At 45.0% G+C, this 19,070-nt stretch overlaps 1 protein-coding gene across 1 annotated transcript in view; it reads right to left on the reverse strand.

Annotated features, from left to right (window-relative positions):
* PRELID2 (PRELI domain containing 2) overlaps nucleotides 1–18,529 on the reverse strand; it is a 131,066-nt gene extending 112,537 nt beyond the window's left edge. The window contains exon 1 of the mRNA XM_040406115.1: nucleotides 18,358–18,529. Coding sequence (XP_040262049.1) covers nucleotides 18,358–18,432 — 75 coding nt within the window. The 5' untranslated portion in view covers nucleotides 18,433–18,529. The remainder of the gene's footprint in view (nucleotides 1–18,357) is intronic.
* Between the last annotated feature and the right edge of the window lie 541 nt (nucleotides 18,530–19,070).

The raw sequence follows: 19,070 nt of genomic DNA on the forward strand, positions 1-19,070 counted from the left end.
CAGCCAGGACGCTATTGAAGCCCTGGCTGCCATGTTCAGCTCCATGCTGCTGTGTGCACAGAGCACAGAGCAGCAGGGACAGTGTGAGCTCCTATTCACCCTGATAGAGATCTATCAGGGGGAATAGGACAAGGGTTCTAGTCCCTAAGGGGGTTAAAAGTTAGTAAAAAAAAAACACAAAAATATTAAGTATAAATGAAAAAGATTTATAAAAAAAAAATACACATTAACAATAAACAAAAAAAAATACACATTAACAATAAACATATTAATTTTCAGCAGATTTGTGTAGGAATTTTTTTTTTTCTCAAAAATGAAAATTCCCAGAATATCGGTATAAATTATCGGCTATCGGCCTGAAAGTTCACAAATTATCGGTATCGGCCCTAAAAAATCAATATCGGTCGATCCCTAATTCTAAGTAATGAAAGGTATTTGTGAATATATTTATTATAAAATAATAAGTATTTTAATATATATTTTTTTTATTCCTGGAGAACCCCTTTAAGCATGCCACTCAAGTACCAATCATCTACTTGTGTAATGGTACCTGTATACCCTTATCTGACTGACTGCTAACCTGCTACTCCAAAACAAGAGGGTACTGTTCATTATTCACAAAGACAGTGTAGAGAGATTACAGCAAGCATAGCTGAGGGTCTTATATCTGCACAGAGTGAGAGAGCACTTCTATGCAAAAATTAGTGTTCAAGCTGAAAATGGAATACATCACTCAATCCTCCAAAAATCGTTTCATGATATCAGGTTTGGTGGAAATCTGACAGACTTGCAATGGCTACAGTGACACCTAATGGTCACATGGAGAATAGCATTTTCTTAACCGAAGTGACCAGGTTCCAGCTAAAGGCAATTAGAATGATAGCATGCATAATTATTAGAATGAGCCTAGAATGTATTACACTGGAGACAATGGAAAGATGGAATAAGGGGATTAAGCTCAAATACAGGACACAAAAGGAGAACCTTTGTTGAAATAATGAAGACAATCAAATATCTGACTAGCATTTTATTTACAATCAAGAGCTTCAAAACTGCTTACAGTGATGTAACAGTGAGGCTCTGGCTCTGTTCTGGTGTTGTGTGCCTGCGCTATATCTAGAGTCAACACATCAACCCCCTGTCCACAGGTTAGGTGAGATGTGAGACTAGTGAGGAGGGGTGCAACTGCTGGACCCCGATCAAATGCTAGAACAAGGGATTCCCATTCCTCTCAATTGCTAGCCCCATATGCGTCAATGGCTCCAAGGAAACAAAAACATGCCGTCCTACTACACCGGCGGGGACCCATGCCGTCCTACTACACTGACGGGGTCCCATGCCGTCCTACTACACTGACGGGGTCCCATGCCGTCCTACTACACTGGCGGGGTCCCATGCCGTCCTACTACACTGGCGGGGTCCCATGCCGTCCTACTACACCGGCGGGGTCCCATGCCGTCCTACTACACTGACAGGGATTCATGCGGTCCTACTACACTGACAGGGATTCATGCGGTCCTACCTCCCTGATTCAACATTTATAATCTATCCGAAAGGATAGATTAGCAGTGCGAGTCTGAAATAATTCTAAACTGAACCCTGAACAGTGCAAAAAAAATTATTATACATTATATACACACACATCAGCATGCCATCTTCAAAAAAGTATGCCGAGAATCAGCCGGACAAAAAACGCTGCACGCAACGGTTTTTATCTGGTCAATTCCTGTGATTGGCTGCCGGCCAGAACATCTGGCCGCATCCGAGACAGAAGCTTTAAGGCAGATTTACACGTCCCGATGTAACAGCAGATTGTCAGGGAGGAAGCCTTTCCTCCCGACAGTCGGCTGCGGAAATCTCCTTCACGGTAAGAGGATGAGCAGTCACTATAGCGATCGCTCGTCCCCATACAGAATCATTGTATTTGAGCAGTAGATGGCTGTTTAGACCACATGATCTGCTGCCCAGAAATGATGATTGGTGGTGCCTGCACAAATGACAGGATCACCCGATGAACGAGCGTTTTGCTCGTTCATTGGGGGTACATTTAGATGAGCAGATTATCAATAACATGCGTTTGCAGGAACAGTCATTCCCGATAATCTGGACGATTATTGGTTCATCTAAATCCCCCTTTAAAACATAAGCTAATTGATGCACACATATCTGAAAGATTTCACACCAGAAGCAGCATATTGCCATATTTGTGACAGGAGGGGCTTCCCAGGGTCCTTCAGAGTTACTAAAATTTAGGCCAGAAACTGGTGTCAATTATAGTATAAAAGATTCCAAAGTTGGCACACGGACTGCCGGAAGATGCTTCAAAATGTATTAAGACGCCTCAATCATTTTACAGCAACAGACTATGCTGACTGGCGTGTGTATATCTCACCAGCAGCACCAACATCTACAGCTCAATAATTAGGACCCTTTACTGGAAGGCGGGGAATGCTTGCTTCTCATCACGGCAATGTTATCAGTTCCCTGAGCTGTTAGTACTTAAAATGATATCGCTTATGTACCACATGCCATCTTGTTTGCCTAAGGCTTTAACATCAAGCCATGTCAATAGTCTGAGAGTTCTTCCAGGGCTTTGTGCGCCTGCTGTATTTGTCTTGGCTGTACGTTCTACTATGTAGTAGGCTCGCTTCCCCACTGCTCTGAGCGTACTGCCCCATTGAAGGTAATGGCTCAGGGATCATGCACTTTGAAGAGTGTCCATTGTTGTTATTTGAAGGATGCCACAATCACATGGAGAAAATGTAAGTATTTCAAAAGAGATGGCAATACTGCGGCAGGAGAATCACTGCTAGCTCCCTCTCCATTATCTGCAGCCATCTGTTTTTGCACTTACGATATCAGATCTTAATTGGATTGTGGTCACCAAAGCAGTTATCCAAATGATCTGTGTGGTCAAGTATAGTACTAGTCAAAAGCTTGGACACAACTTTTCATTCCAGTTTTTTTTTTTCTTTCTATGTTGTAGATTATTATGGAAGACATAAAAGCGATGAAGAAACACGTATGAAACCAAGAAGCAAACAGAAAAGTGTTAAACCAGAAAATATGTTTTAGGTTCTTCAGAGATTGCCCCCATTTGCTTTGATGCTAGCTTTGAATATTTTTGGCATACTCTCAGTCAGCTTCATGGAGGTAGTCACCTTGAACAGTAATGCCTTGTCAAGAGTCAATATGTCGAAAGTCTTGACTTGGTAATGTGTTTTGAGATCATCATTTGTGTTGTGCAGAGGTATTATTAGTACACAGGCCCATAAAGTGTTTAGCCCTATTCTACTAATGTTCTGATCCACATTATGGCAAGAACCACTTAACCAAGTACATAGATACAACTCTATCATTTCTCTAAGGCCTCTTTCACACTTGCGTTGTTGGGATCCGGCATGCACTTCCGTTGCCGGAGGTGCCTGCCGGATCCGGAAAAACGCAAGTGTACTGAAAGCATTTGAAGACGGAACCGTCTTCCAAATGCTTTCAGTGTTACTATGGCACCCAGGACGCTATTAAAGTCCTGGTTGCCATAGTAGGAGCGGGGAGCGGGGGAGCGGTATACTTACAGTCCGTGCGGCTCCCGGGGCGCTCTAGAATGACGTCAGAGCGCCCCATGCGCATGGATGACGTGATCCATGCGATCACGTGATCCATGCGCTTGGGGCGCCCTGACGTCACTCTGGAGCGCCCGGGGAGCCGCACGGACGGTAAGTACACTGCTCCCCCGCTCCCCACTACACTTACCATGGCTGTCAGGACTTTAGCGTCCCGGCAGCCATGGTAACCACTCTGAAAAAGCTAAATGTCGGCTCCGGCAATGCGCCGAAACGACGTTTAGCTTAAGGCCGGGTCCGGATCAATGCCTTCCAATGGGCATTAATTCCGGATCTGGCCTTGCGGCAAGTGTTCCGGATTTTTGGCCGGAGCAAAAAGCGCAGCATGCTGCGGTATTTTCTCCGGCCAACAAACGTTCCGTACCGGAACTGAAGACATCCTGATGCATCCTGAACGGATTACTCTCCATTCAGAATGCATTAGGATAATCCTGATCAGGATTCTTCCGGCATAGAGCCCCGACGACGGAACTCTATGCCGGAAGACAATAACGCAGGTGTGAAAGAGCCCTTAGACACAAAGTTCAGTCAATCCAGAATATTTCCCCAACATTAAGGTGCCCTAACATGCAGTCATAAAAACTACCAAAAGCTATGATGAAACTGGCTCTCATAAGGACCACCCAAGGAAAGGAAGGCCAAGAGTTACTTCTGCTGAAGAGGATAAGTTCATTAAAGTTATCAGAGTCAGAATCCTCAAATTACCAGCACCTCAAATTACAGCTTACATACGGAAAAAGGTTCAGAGCAGTGGTGCCCAACCATTTTTCGTCTGAGGGCCGCACTAGACATGGTATAAATTTTGCGGGCCAGAACCAGGTAGCTTTGCCAGAAAGAAATGCAAAACACTGGGATGGAGCATGTGTGAGAATTACTAAAATACACTGCTCAAAAAAATAAAGGGAACACAAAAATAACACATCCTAGATCTGAGTTAATTAAATATTCTTCTGAAATACTTTGTTCTTTACATAGTTGAATGTGCTGACAACAAAATCACACAAAAATTAAAAAAATGGAAATCAAATTTTTCAACCCATGGAGGTCTGGATTTGGAGTCATACTCAAAACTAAAGTGGAAAAACACACTACAGGCTGATCCAACTTTGATGTAATGTCCTTAAAACAAGTCAAAATGAGGCTCAGTAGTGTGTGTGGCCTCCACGTGCCTGTATCACCTCCCTACAACACCTGTGCATGCTCCTGATGAGGTGGTGGACGGTCTCCTGAGGGATCTCCTCCCAGACCTGGACTAAAGCATCTGCCAACTCCTGGACAGTCTGTGGTGCAACGTGACGTTGGTGGATAGAGCGAGACATGATGTCCCAGATGTGCTCAATTGGATTCAGGTCTGGGGAATGGGCCGGCCAGTCCACAGCATCAATGCCTTCGTCTTGCAGGAACTGCTGACACACTCCAGCCACATGAGGTCTAGCATTGTCTTGCATTAGGAGGAACCCAGGGCCAACCGCACCAGCATATGGTCTCACAAGGGGTCTGAGGATCTCATCTCGGTACCTAATGGCAGTCAGGCTACCTCTGGCGAGCACATGGAGGGCTGTGCGGCCCTCCAAAGAAATGCCACCCCACACCATTACTGACCCAATGCCAAACCGGTCATGCTGGAGGATGTTGCAGGCAGCAGAACGTTCTCCACGGCGTCTCCAGACTCTGTCACGTCTGTCACATGTGCTCAGTGTGAACTTGCTTTCATCTGTGAAGAGCACAGGGCGCCAATGGCGAATTTGCCAATCTTGGTGTTCTCTGGCAAATGCCAAACGTCCTGCATGGTGTTGGGCTGTAAGCACAACCCCCACCTGTGGACGTCAGGCCCTCATATCACCCTAATGGAGTCTGTTTCTGACCGTTTGAGTAGACACATGCACATTTGTGGCCTGCTGAAGGTCATTTTGCAGGGCACTGGCAATGCTCCTTCTGTTCCTCCTTGCACAAAAGCGGAGGTAGCGGTACTGCTGCTGGGTTGTTGCTCTCCTCCACGTCTCCTGTTGTACTGGCCTGTCTCCTGGTAGCGCCTCCATGCTCTGGACACTACGCTGACAGACACAGCAAACCTTCTTGCCACAGCTTGCATTGATGTGCAATCCTGGATAAGCTGCACTACCTGAGCCACTTGTGTGGGTTGTAGACTCCGTTTCATGCTACCACTAGAGTGAAAGCACCGCCAGCATTCAAAAGTGACCAAAACATCCGCCAGGAAGCATAGGAACTGAGAATTGGTCTGTGGTCACCACCTGCAGAACCACTCCTTTATTGGGGGTGTCTTGCTAATTGCCTATAATTTCCACCTGTTGTCTATCCCATTTGCACAACAGCATGTGAAATTGATTGTCACTCAGTGTTGCTTCCTAAGTGGACAGTTTGATTTCACAGAAGTGTGATTGACTTGGAGTTACATTGTGTTGTTTAAGTGTTCCCTTTATTTTTTTGAGCAGTGTATATTAAAGAATAGGGCCCAATACTGACCCCTGAAGTACTTCATTAGTGACTTCACTAGTGACAGTGACCCAATCTGAGTGTGTACCATTAACCCCTTAGGGACACAGCCTTATTTCACCTTAAGGACCAGGCCATTTTTTGCAAATCTGACCAGTGTCACTTTAAGTGCTGATAACTTTAAAACGCTTTCACTTATCCAGGCCATTCTGAGATTGTTTTTTCATCACATATTGTAGTTCATGAAACTGGTAAAATGAAGTCAAAAAAATTATTTTTTTTGCATAAAAAAAAACAAAACACCTAATTTACCCAAAATTTGGAAGAATTAGCAAATTTCAAATAGAAACCACCCAAAAATGACCCCATTCTATAAACTACACCCCTCAAGGTATTCAAAACTGATTTTACAAACTTCGTTAACCCTTTAGGTGTTGCACAAGAGTTATTGGCAAATGGGGATGAAATTTGAGAATTTCATTTTTTTGCCTAATTTTCCATTTTAACCCATTTTTTCCACTAACAAAGCAAGGGTTAACAGCCAAAAAAGACTGTGGGCCAGATTTATCATTAGAATAATGGAGTGAAAAAGTCCCAAAAAAAGTCCCAAACGCTAAAACTGCGCACGCGCGCCAGTTTTCTGAAAGTGGGCGTGTTTTCTTATGTAAATGAATCTCTAGACAGATTTACTATTAGGACTATTTAAAAAGTCGCAATTTCACTCGTGAGGACCATGCTTATCTTATGAGACTTTTTAATAGAACATGCAACTTTTTCATAAAAACGTGCGACTTTTTCATAAAAACGTGCGACTTTTGTAAAGCTCCTTACTGACGGATAAACTGCTACCGTCAAACCAGATTTATTACAGTCTTAAAGGGCCGATCATAAATCTGACTTGGCTAAAACTGACTTTAGCCATATGTTAAAGTGGAGTGAGCTGTCAGAGTCATGATAAATCTGGCCCTATATCTTTATTGCCCCGACTCTGCCGTTTACAGAAACACTCCTATGTGTGGCCGTAAGCTACTGTACGGCCACACAGCGGGGCGTAGAGTGAAAGGTGCGCAGTTTGGTTTTTGGAAAGCAGATTTTGCTGGACTGGTTTATTTACACCATGTCCCATTTGAAGCCCCCCTGATACACCCCTAGAGTAAAAACTCCATAAAAATGACCCCATCTAAGAAACTACACCCCTCAAGGTATTCAAAACAGATTTTACAAACTTTGTTAAACCTTTAGGTGTTGCACAAGATTTAATGGAAAATAGAGATACAATTTCAAAATTTCACTTTTTTGGCAGATTTTCCATTTTAATATTTTTTTTCCAGTTACAAAGCAAGGGTTAACAGCCAAACAAAACTCATTATTTATGGCCCTGATTCTGTAGTTTACAGAAACACCCCATATGTGGTCGTAAACTGCAGGGCGCAGAAGGAAAGGAATGCCATACGGTTTTTGGAAGGCAGATTTTGCTGGACTGTTTTTTTTTTACACCATGTCCCATTTGAAGCCCCCCCCCCCGATGCACCACTAGAGTAGAAACTCCAAAAAGAGTGACCCCATTTTAGAAACTACGGGATAGGGTGGCAGTTTTGTGGGTACTAGTTTAGGGTACATATGATTTTTGGTTGCTCTATATTACACTTTTTGTGAGGCAAGGTAACAAGAAATAGCTTTTTTGGCACTTTTTTTTGTTATTTACAACATTGATCTGACAGGTTAGATCATGTGGTATTTTTATAGAGCAGATTGTCACGTACGCGGCGATACCTAATATGTATAAAAAATTTTTTATACGTTTTACACAATGATTTCATTTTTGAAACCAAAAAAAAATCATGTTTTAGTGTTTCCATAGTCTAAGAGCGTTAGTTTTTTCAGTTTTTGGGCGATTATCTTGGGTAGGGTACGATTTTTGCGGGATGAGATGCCGGTTTGATTGGTTCCATTTTGGTGTACATGTGACTTTTTTGATCACTTTTATTACCTTTTTTGGGAAGGAAGGTGGGCAAAATTTCAATTTCCTCATAGTTTTTATTTTTTTATTTTTATGGCGTTCACTGTGCGTGGAAAGTAACATGACCGTTTTATAGATCAGGTCGTTACGGACGCGGCGATACCTAATAGGTGTAGTGTATTTTATTTTTTTAATTTTTATTCCGTGATAAATGTGTTTTTTTTTTTTTTAACTTTACTTTTTTTTTACATTTTTTGGACCCAGACCCACTTGGTTCTTGAAGATCCAGTGGGTCTGATGTCTGAATCATACAGTACAGTACACTATATAGGGTACTGCACTGTATTTTATTTACACTTTGAACAGATCTATGCCTTTAGCACAGATCTGTTTAGCACCATGGACAGCAGGATGCCTGAGAAGGCGTCCTGTTGCCATGGGAACCTTCCCCGTCTGCTCGGTTGTAGCCACAACTTCGCAGACGGGGAAGGTTAAAGAGAGGGGCTGTCTCCCTCTCCCATCGAGGGGCTGCAAAGGCACAGCAGCCCCCCGATGGGAGAGGGAGGGAGCTCCCTGAGCTGTTAACCTTTTCCATACAGCGGTCCATACGGACTGCGGTATGGAAACGGTTAAACGGCTGACATCGCATCACAGATGTCAGCCGTTTATACTAGAGTGCCAGCAATGTGCTGACACTCTGGTATAACCACTGGCCACCAACGATTATTCAAGAGGAGGCGGGCGGGGGATCGCGATCCCGCCTGCCGCACCGCCCGCAATCCCCCCTGCACCTCCCACCGGGATAAAATCATTCAGGGGTGCGGGGGGGGGGGGGGGGAGATAAATATATATTTTAGAAATACTAAAGTTTCTGATCTGGGATCAGAAACTGCAGAAAGCGCAGGTCTGAATTGACCTGCGGTTTGCTGCGATCGCCGACATGGGGGGGGGGGGGTGTCACGAGACTCCCCCGCGCATTTAGCCTAGGTGCCTCCTCAATGATTTGAGCACACACCTTGTTCCGATTACGGAACACCACATGACGTACCGGTACGTCATGTGTCCTTAAGAGGTTAATAACCACCCTCTGTTTTCTATCACTGAGCCAGTTACTTACCCACATACAGACATTTTCTCCCACTCCCATTGATTCGCCGCTGTCAAGTCTAGAACTTACTTCTTCATGGAAACTGATTAAATTAGTTTGACATGACCGGTCCCTCATGAAGCCATGCGAATATGGCGTTATTTTCCTTGAAGTACTCCAAGATAGTATCTCTTAGAAAACCTTCAGTTTACCCACGACGGATGTTTCCGGCATATGTTTTTGGACCCTTTTTGAATATTGGCACTACATTTGCTATGCGCCAATCCTGTGGGACATTCCCTGTCAGTATAGTCTTTAAATATCAGAAAAAAGGGTCTGGCTATGACATTACTTAATTCCCTTAGGATACGGTGGTGTACGCCATCCGTTGATGGCGATGTGTCCATTTTAATCTTTTTAAGACGCCGCTGTACTTCGTCCTGGGTCAGACAGGGCACTTTTAATGGAGAATGCTCTAGGAACGCCTTTGATGAAAATATTTGCGTTCAATAGGAAAACCTTTTATCTTATGGGATGCCTACTCCAATATATCGTCTAAAACAGACCTAAAAAGCCTATTGCCTTCACAGGGGATAGAACACAGGCGGTTTTTTGAACCTGTATCGCCCGACTAAGAACGGAGCCACATGGCTCTGCGGGTGGCGTTAGAGATGGCAGCTGATCTTGCAGATAGTTTCACCAAATCCACCAAGGAGTCTGCTAAGAAATTTGATGCCCGTTTGAGCATTGGCAAAGACACTAAGGTTTCTTCCCTGGGAGTACCTGCCGCCAAATGATTCTTTAGCTGGCCCGACCATACTGACAAAGATCTAGCGGTACAAGTAGAAGAAAAACTAGGCCTGAACATAATAGTATTTGTCTCCCAGGCCCTTTTGAGCAAGCTCACACACTTTGTGCATCGGGTCACGCAGTAACCCCATGTCCTCAAACGGAAGTGATAATTTTTTAGAAATTCGTGCCACTGGCACATCAATTTTGGGGGTTTTATACCAGAGGCTGGAGTCGGAGTCTGAAAACTGATAATTCCTTTTGAAGGTGTTTGTAATAGAAGCTCTCTTTTCATGATCCTTCCACTCTTTAGATATTAGAGCTTTTATATTATTGTGGATAGTGAAAATACACCTTCTTTCCGCTAGACCCTGAAACATTTAATCCTGAATAGGAGTAGCTTTTCTTGGCATCTTCTAAATTCATAGTTGCTCTTATAGTTTTCAAGAGACTGAGTATCTTCAGGTAGAAACAACGGTCTGCCATAACAGTCTTCTGAAGAATCCAAATCACTAGAAGCACTCTCCCCTTCATCTATATTCAGCCCATATAACAGGGAACCATTGGATTTTTGGGACAGAGGCCTGCAGTGATGAGGGAGGCAACCTAGACTCCACTGTGGCATTGACCTCTTCCCGTATCATACTCCTCACGTTGTCCAAGAATGAGGGAGATTCTTATGGCTGATCGCATACATGTGCCACGGGTCTCTGCTATTTAAAATAGCAGAAACCCGGCGGCTATGGCGCCCGTTGCAGTGCAAGTGGGCGCCATGTTTGGGGACCGGTCCTTAAAGGGTTAAGTTATACATTCAAAGCCTATTCAGTTATAATATTAATGCATTATATTGGAGATATTCCAATGTAAACAGAGCCCGGGCTTGCCTTCCACTGAAGGGCTTATGCCAAAGAAGGGAGGGCACAGCGTCCAAGGAGCCCTGGAACTTCAGAGAACATAGGAGGAGCTTCCGCTCTACCCGGGGACAGGAAACGACACTGATCTAGGTAAGGGGAGGAGGCCTTTTAAACTTTGAGCTTCTGTGTTGTTTCCTGTCCAGGTGGCAGGGGACACCCTCCTGTCAGTGCTGTTGGGAAGGCGCTGGGGAAAAGGCGCACTGATGGATACACGTGGTGCTTGGCACGTCAGGCACTGTTCACATGTGCATGGTGGCTTCTGTTTATAATGGAAGCCATGACACTTTGCTGGAATCAGTTGTGCAATGAATAGCACTGACATCCAATGGACCATATTGATGTATAATGGGGTCCATCAGGATGTCACTTCTAAATAGAAGGAGAGGACAGCTCATTGTCACAGTCTTGAAGACCAAATCCCTACTCTGTAGAGAATGCGCAATGTGCACATTGTGTCCGAGCCTTTCGTCAGTGGTATACCTTAGGCTACATTTACATCTCCGTTTGGTAAATTTGGTAGCCTGTTCCAGAAGAGGGACAGAATACTGGCATGATCATATATGGCATAGCCAGAAGCCGCTGGATCCCCATTCACTATAATGGCATCTGGCAGGTTTCTTGCATAAATAATTCCTGCCGGATGAAATTATAGGGAATGAGGATAGAGCAGTGCCAGGCGGTGTCTGGCTATGTCAGATATGGTAACTCCAGCAGACGACTACTCTGCTGAAATAGATTACCAAATTTCACAATTGGAGACTTGATCGAATCCTTAGGAAGCCTTCCAGAGGTATCTCTTTAATGAAAAGGCTTTGAAGCAAGCTCTGCCTGATGCACTTGATAAAGACAACATATACGCCAGGAACTTTCCCCGATATGTACAGTACAGACCAAAAGTTTGGACACACCTTCTCATTCAAAGAGTTTTCTTTATTTTCATGACTATGAAAATTGTAGATTCACACTGAAGGCCTCAAAACTATGAATTAACACATGTGGAATTATATACATAAACAAGTGTGAAACAACTGAAAATATGTCATATTCTAGGTTCTTCAAAGTAGCCACCTTTTGCTTTGATTACTGCTTTGCACACTCTTGGCATTCTCTTGATGAGCTTCAAGAGGTAGTCCCCTGAAATGGTTTATACTTCACAGGTGTGCCCTGTCAGGTTTAATAAGTGGGATTTCTTGCCTTATAAATGGGGTTAGGACCATCAGTTGCGTTGAGGAGAAGTCAGGTGGATACACAGCTGATAGTCCTACTGAATAGACTGTAAGAATTTGTATTATGGCAAGAAAAAAAAATCAGCTAAGTAAAGAAAAACGAGTGGCCATCATTACTTTAAGAAATGAAGGTCAGTCAGTCGAAAAATTGGGAAAACTTTGAAAGTAAGGGCTATTTGACCATGAAGGAGAGTGATGGGGTGCTGCGCCAGATGACCTGGCCTCCACAGTCACCGGACCTGAACCCAATCGAGATGGTTTGGGGTGAGCTGGACCGCAGAGTGAAGGCAAAAGGGCCAACAAGTGCTAAGCATCTCTGGGAACTCCTTCAAGACTGTTGGAAGACCATTTCAGGGGACTACCTCTTGAAGCTCATCAAGAGAATGCCAAGAGTGTGCAAAGCAGTAATCAAAGCAAAAGGTGGCTACTTTGAAGAACCTAGAATATGACATATTTTCAGTTGTTTCACACTTGTTTGTTATTTATATAATTCCACATGTGTTAATTCATAGTTTTGATGCCTTCATAGTCATGAAAATAAAGAAAAAACTCTTTGAATGAGAAGGTGTGTCCAAATTTTTTGGTCTGTACTGTACATCCAACGTAGGAGGCCCAGATGCAGTGTGCCTGAGACTTAGTCTCGCTGTACGGAGAAATTGTTATTCCTTATCCATACTTACTATGAAACAAGAACTTGCTCTACCTTTTCCCATCACATAATTAGCACATTAATACTGTTTCAAGTCACAGAAGAAAACCTTGCCCAGGTGTATGCCTTTCTACACACATGGCTTTGAAGTACTGAGATTTCTTTGAACTGTGCATGCAATAATTAGACTTTCAACTTATTTCTTCTGGTGCCATCCGTAAGCGGTGGCATTACATTATCTGACCACAAAAGGCTGGACAAATCCTCCTTGTGAGATTATAAAGGGCTCCTGAAGAGCCGGGGATTAGCAGCACGCTTCTGTGTACCGGACGAGAGGCATTTAGCGTTATCTTTCTGGAAATACAACTGGAAGATAGATTGCTTTGCTGCCTCCCTCAGTTCTCTCTAATGACAGAACACACAAAACACAATGCCAACAGCTTCCTGCAGCCAGAACGCAAGACAAATAACCTCCTGCAAGCCAACAGCAACTAGGACAATCTAGTAGTGCCACCTCCCAGCCATCTGCCACCTTGTCAGGCACCTTAACATTCTCCGTCCAGCAAAGCAGTTTTATCTCAATTAAGAGACTGCGGATCGGTGGGCTCCAGGATCGGCCTAGCTGTATACACTGCGCCCGCTTATTAACGCCTTCTCTGCCAGCTAGCTGCAAGCATTAGAGACAAAACCGTGAAAAGCATTTCAGTATCTGCCGCAATTACAGAAGTGTGCACACCAGTGATTCCACAAGCGTACGCCGCTTGCTCGTTCCTTCGTTTTCAGAGAACCAGGCAAGGAAAATCTCATTTTTCAGTCCACAGCCGGGAACCACTGAGTCAAAGCAAAAGACACAGCTATGCTCCCTTATTAGCAAGGTAATTTACTCTCCCTGTCATTTCAGTTTTTGGGAGCAGTTTTTCTCAACCACTGGTCCATGGCTCTTCAGCTCTCCTTTCAGCATCAGTGCTGTTCCATCCTACAGTATAAACAGCACAAAGTGGAGTTTGGATCCTGCTAGCCTTGCAGCATTAAAATGCCAATATCATGGCCGGCTATGTTAGGAGGTCAGTGCTTTCAAAGTAGGAGAGCTTTATCATTCCACTAGACAGAACCTGTTACCTGGTTTGGGGCCTGTAAACCACCAGCATGCCGTGATGCAGCCTGGCCATAGTAAACCCACCTACCCCCCTCAAATAACCATAAGGAATGCAGGACTCCTCCCCGCGGCATCAGGTGCATGTGCACTGGGCTGAAGGAGCCAAGGAGGGGGGAGCAAATTGAGCTTCGGGATCCAATATCCAAAGTTGACTCATTCCCCAACTTCGCTTTAATGCTGTACGGAGAGCTGTCTCCATACAGCATTAAAGGGATTCGGTCACCAGATTTAACCCTATTAATGCCAATGTCAGCTCAACCTAACTAGCCTATTCCTACTTTTATTTATGCCCACATTACGCCAGAAATCTGACTTTTATTTTTATAATATGCTAATTAGCCTCTAGGAGCGGGGGGGGGGGGGCGCTCGCATCTGTCTGCCAGCCCTGTGCTCTGGAGAAATCTTGCGCCGTTCAGTATTCAGCGCAGGCACGGTGAGGGAAAGACACTCGCAGGCTGCCAGCTTCCTCATCGCGCCTGCGCTGAATGGCACGAGATTTCACCAGAGCACAGGGCTGGCAGACAGATGCGAGCGCCGCCTGGCGCTGTCAATCAGGACTTGGAGGGAGGCGACAAAGGTGGGAGAACGGAGCCTCTAGAAACAGGAACCCCCCCCCCCCCCCCACCCCCGCTCCTAGAGGCAAATTAGCATATATTATAAAAGTTATATTTCTGGCATAGATAAAAGTAGGAATAGGCTAGTTAGGTTTAGCCGATATTAGCACATCGGTAATGTCAGCTAGCTTAATAGGGTTAAATCTGGTGACAGAACCCCTTTAAAGGTACTTTGTGCAGTTTGGAGGGACAAGATTCTGGTGACAGTCTCCCTAAACTACCAGTAAGATAACTCAGACAAACCCCCCAGAATCACACATGCTTCTTTCTTGTGTTCGGCGCACAATTATATCAAGCAGCTAGCCTGTCTTCAAAGGAGGCAGATTGTAACACTGTGAAATATTATATATCTGTATCCCATACTACAAGTGGAATCCAGCTATCAGCCCGCCTCACTTAAGATTCCAGGGGAAGCTTCCATTCCACGGTTATAGACCTTGTGAGACCTGAGAGAGTGGGATTTATGGTCCCGTCTTCAAGGTGAACTTCTCATTTTTTATGTACTGTAACATGACATACGCTCTCAAGCGTCGGCTGAGGAGAGATTCGCTCATGGCAACAATGCTTTAATAGAGACGCCTTCAAATACCGCCAGCGTTGTCACACTAAATAAATGCAAAAGACCCACCGAGGGGACATTTCAATGCAAAACAACACAGGTAACAGGCTCGGCTCAATTACAAGATTGAAAACGTCCTTGGCTTGTGCTTACCGGAAGTCCAACTAGTGAAGGGTGTTAAGGAAGGGCTTTTCCACTGCATTCAACTAAATCATCAGGGGTGCAAGTGTCTAAATGATGATTTAGGAGTTCAAACTTTGCACTTCGCTGTAAGAACTAATGTCGTTCCATGGCGTAAGACGACGAATGCATCACAAGATACTTGTATTGTGTTCTTGGCATTATGACTTGGTCCACATCTGTGGCCGAGGTTCGGTGAGGAGCTTCTGTCACAGTATGACGGAACCAAACGGACGTCACTGTCGTCAATGGGGTCCGTCATGTGTCAGATGCGGTACTGCCATTATTTTCCTTTTCTGTAAGGGCTCGTTCACATGAACGTTTTTTGCGATCCGTACACGGAATCATTAATTTCAATGGTTGCATGCATTCCGTTTTTCCGTTCTGTTGAAAGATAGAACATGTCCTATTATTGCCCGAATCACGTTCTGTGGCTCCATTCAAGTCAATGGGTCCGCAAGAAAAAGGAACACATACAAAATGTACTCCGTATGTCCTCTGTATCCGTTCCGTTTTTGCGGAACCATCAATTGAAAATTTTATGCCCAGCCCAATTTTTTCTATGTAATTACTGTATATGCCATACAGAAAAATGGAACGGAACCGGAAACACTACAAAAAAAATAAAAAATCCGGGAAAAACGGCCCGCAAAACACTGAAAAAGGCCTCTTGCACACGACCGTATGGCTTTTTCAGTATTTTGCGGTCCGCAAAAAAAACAGATGACGTCCGTGTGAATTTCGTATTTTGCGGAACAGAACAGATGGCTCCTAATAGAACAGTACTATCCTTGTCCGTTATGCGGACAATAATAGAACATGTTTTATCTTTGAACGGTAAAACGGAAATACAGAAACGGAAGGCATACAGAGTACCTTCCGTTTATTTTTTTTGCAGATCCATTGAAATGAATGGTTACATATACAGTCCGTATACAGAACACAAGCGGGGGAAAAAAATAAAAAAAACGGGTGCAAGAGGCCAAACACATACGGTCGTGTGAACGAGCCCTGAGTGGAAATGTGGTTGCAGCTGTGAACCTACCATATCAAATTGTGCCTCTCCTGCATCGATGGGCCTTATACCAAGATCGGGGTCTTATTGCACTAAAGCAGGTGTACACAACCTGCGGCCCGGGGGCCACATGCGGCCCTTGATACCATTCTATGCGGTCCCCAACCAGACATTTATGTCTAGGTCTTGTGGCCACTCACATATATTTTTCATGTATTCTCCCATTAGATGGGAATACTAGAAATGTAATTAGACAATTATAGTATATACTGTATGTACAATATGTACATAAATTACAGTATTTCAGTTGTTAATACTCTTAAATTTTATTTTCGGCCCTTGTTGTTTCAGTCTGACAACGTGGTCCCCAAGCAGAAAATGCTGTGCAACCCTGCACTAAAGGGTACATGCTTTAAAGGGATTATCCTGGCCACAGACACAGATGACGGGGGTTGAGTGAATCGGGTTTGGATCATAGATCCGAAGTCCGTTAGTTCAAAAACTCTGTTAATGCCGTTTCCGTACAGCAGTAAAATGTATTGGCTCTGTGTAGCCAAACTGCGTCTCGCCCGAAGTCAAGTGAGACCTCTGCGAAATACTACTGTATTCATATCCGCATATTAATAAATATTTTAAAATAGTAATCCGAAGTAGGCTTTGGTACTGGCTGGTACCTCATTCCTATTCACTCAAGCCTCTTGCTGACCTAGCCTCAGGAAAGGTCATCAATATCAGAGCGGTGGGGGTCCGACTCCCGACACTCCACCAATTAGCTATGTCAGGCAGTCGCTGGGAACTATACAATGTACAGTATGTAGAGGCCGTGCCAGGGTACCGCAGCAAGCATACAGGAGCGGAGGAGCACCGGGAACTACACCGTGTACAGAGCCTTCTGCTTCCACTTCAGCCTCAGCTGAGCAGAGGTGCCGGACCCCCGCTGATCTGATATTGATGACCTATTCTGAGGATAGACTATCAATATTTGCAACTCAACAACCCTTTATCCGGGGTTCCAGGACCGCGTGATCCTAGCCTGGGGGTTAGAATCCACAGCATAGGAGTGAGGATTAATCTTCCCTCACAGCGCTAGCAACAGATTCATTCTCAATCCAGGCTAGGATCACGTGGCCAACGTACGATCCTGGAAGTGGCCACCGCACGGGTGCGCAGGGCAGGTCGGATAATCCCACGCATTCAGAAGCTTTCACTTTCAAAACCCATAAACGTGAATATAAAAAGATATGCATGCGCAACCACCTCCCCATTCACAGCCGGCAGGGGAAGGGGGTTGGGGGGTCTTCCAGTTTTAAGAAAGGTGAGGGTACTAGCGTCGAGAACCGCTCCTATCGGACACTTAGGACATATCCACAGAACATGGCATGATGTCTGAGAAGGGAATATAGTGTTTCCTGGGTAATAATATGTATTTAGGAAAGCCTTAGAATACTGTGGGAAAAAAATAAAAAGAACACCCTCACCTGCCATCACTTCCTGATGCTGAGGAGGGTCACTGCTGTGGCCATGTATGTCAAAGCGCCCATTTCCTGCATGTCGAGGGGGACCAGGAGGCAGCGCCCGGAGGGGCATCAGGACAGGAAATGTTGGAGGTTAAAGGGGCGACTACTGCTTTTTCTGTGGCATGGTCTGCTGTATCCTATATTAGGCTCTGTTCACATTGCGCTTGAGCCCTGAATTAGTCTTCATGGTCTAATGTACCCACGGGGCTCCATTCACCCAATGCAGTGGCACTTTGGACCCCGCTGTACATCACTGTATAGAAAAGTTCTATGCAGAAGAATCCGCACACATAAACTGTATACCGGTGTGCACAGTGCTGGTATACAGCGCCATTCTCCAGAAGTATACATTGGGTGGTATCCCTGGCATCCTGTATACATCTGACACAAGGCATGATGGGAGGAGGAGAACTCTGTGCCACACAGAGTGCCCACACATGTTGCCTTGCCCTGGTGATAATGGCCAGCACTGACATCAACAGGAAAAGTAAAAGCTTACTTTGAGAACCTCTGACCTGGTGCAGTCCACACAGAGAGCATACGCCATGTACAAAGGGTGCGTCTCTTTTGCGCTCCATTCACACCCTGCGGACTGCCCCACGTGCCGCACTCACCTTGTTGAGGTAACCGGTGACCACCTGCTGGAATGGATAGCAATACACTTTGCTCGCCACCACCTCGGCGACCATCCTGCAGGCCGCTCTCCCTCAGTTATCTGCACTTCTTCCCGTCCACGCTGTCTCCTGCTGTACCAATCTGCCCTAAGGCGCCATGTTGCCGATTTTTTTTCTTAACACTTTCAAATAACTTTATTAGTCGCGAACAGTGCGTGCGTAAGTCCATGCAGAGCCCGGGCCACGTGGGCTGATCCCAATGTCACTCTGAGGGGTGTGTTATATGGGGAAGGAATGTGCCAGTGATACCTTTATATAGCCAGGCAGGCCACAAGCCTGTTCATGTGCAGCAGGTGTAGGCAGTGAGTGTAATAAAACTGGCTGACCTGTCCCATGTGCACTTGGCAGCTGAAGGCATCTGTGTTGGTCCCATGTTCACATGTGGCCGCATTGCTGAGAAGAATGGTGTTTTAATATCAGGGGTGCACCACCAATGAGGCAAGGTGAGGCGACTGCCTCAGGTAGGGACAAGAGGGGGGCAATCTGTTTCTGCAGTATAGTATTGGGAAGCACAATGGGCACAGTATGTGGCGCTGTATTACCCTGTATGTTTTGTAGCTCTGTATGTAATGTTTTCCAAGGAGCCCAGCACCGCCCCCCCGTCCTCAGATTCTCCTCCTTGCTCCCCGACGTCAGACAGCCAGAGCGCCGTA

The sequence above is a fragment of the Bufo bufo genome, chromosome 1 (assembly GCF_905171765.1).
Source record: "Bufo bufo chromosome 1, aBufBuf1.1, whole genome shotgun sequence".
In the NCBI taxonomy this organism is placed as follows: Eukaryota; Metazoa; Chordata; class Amphibia; order Anura; family Bufonidae; genus Bufo; species Bufo bufo.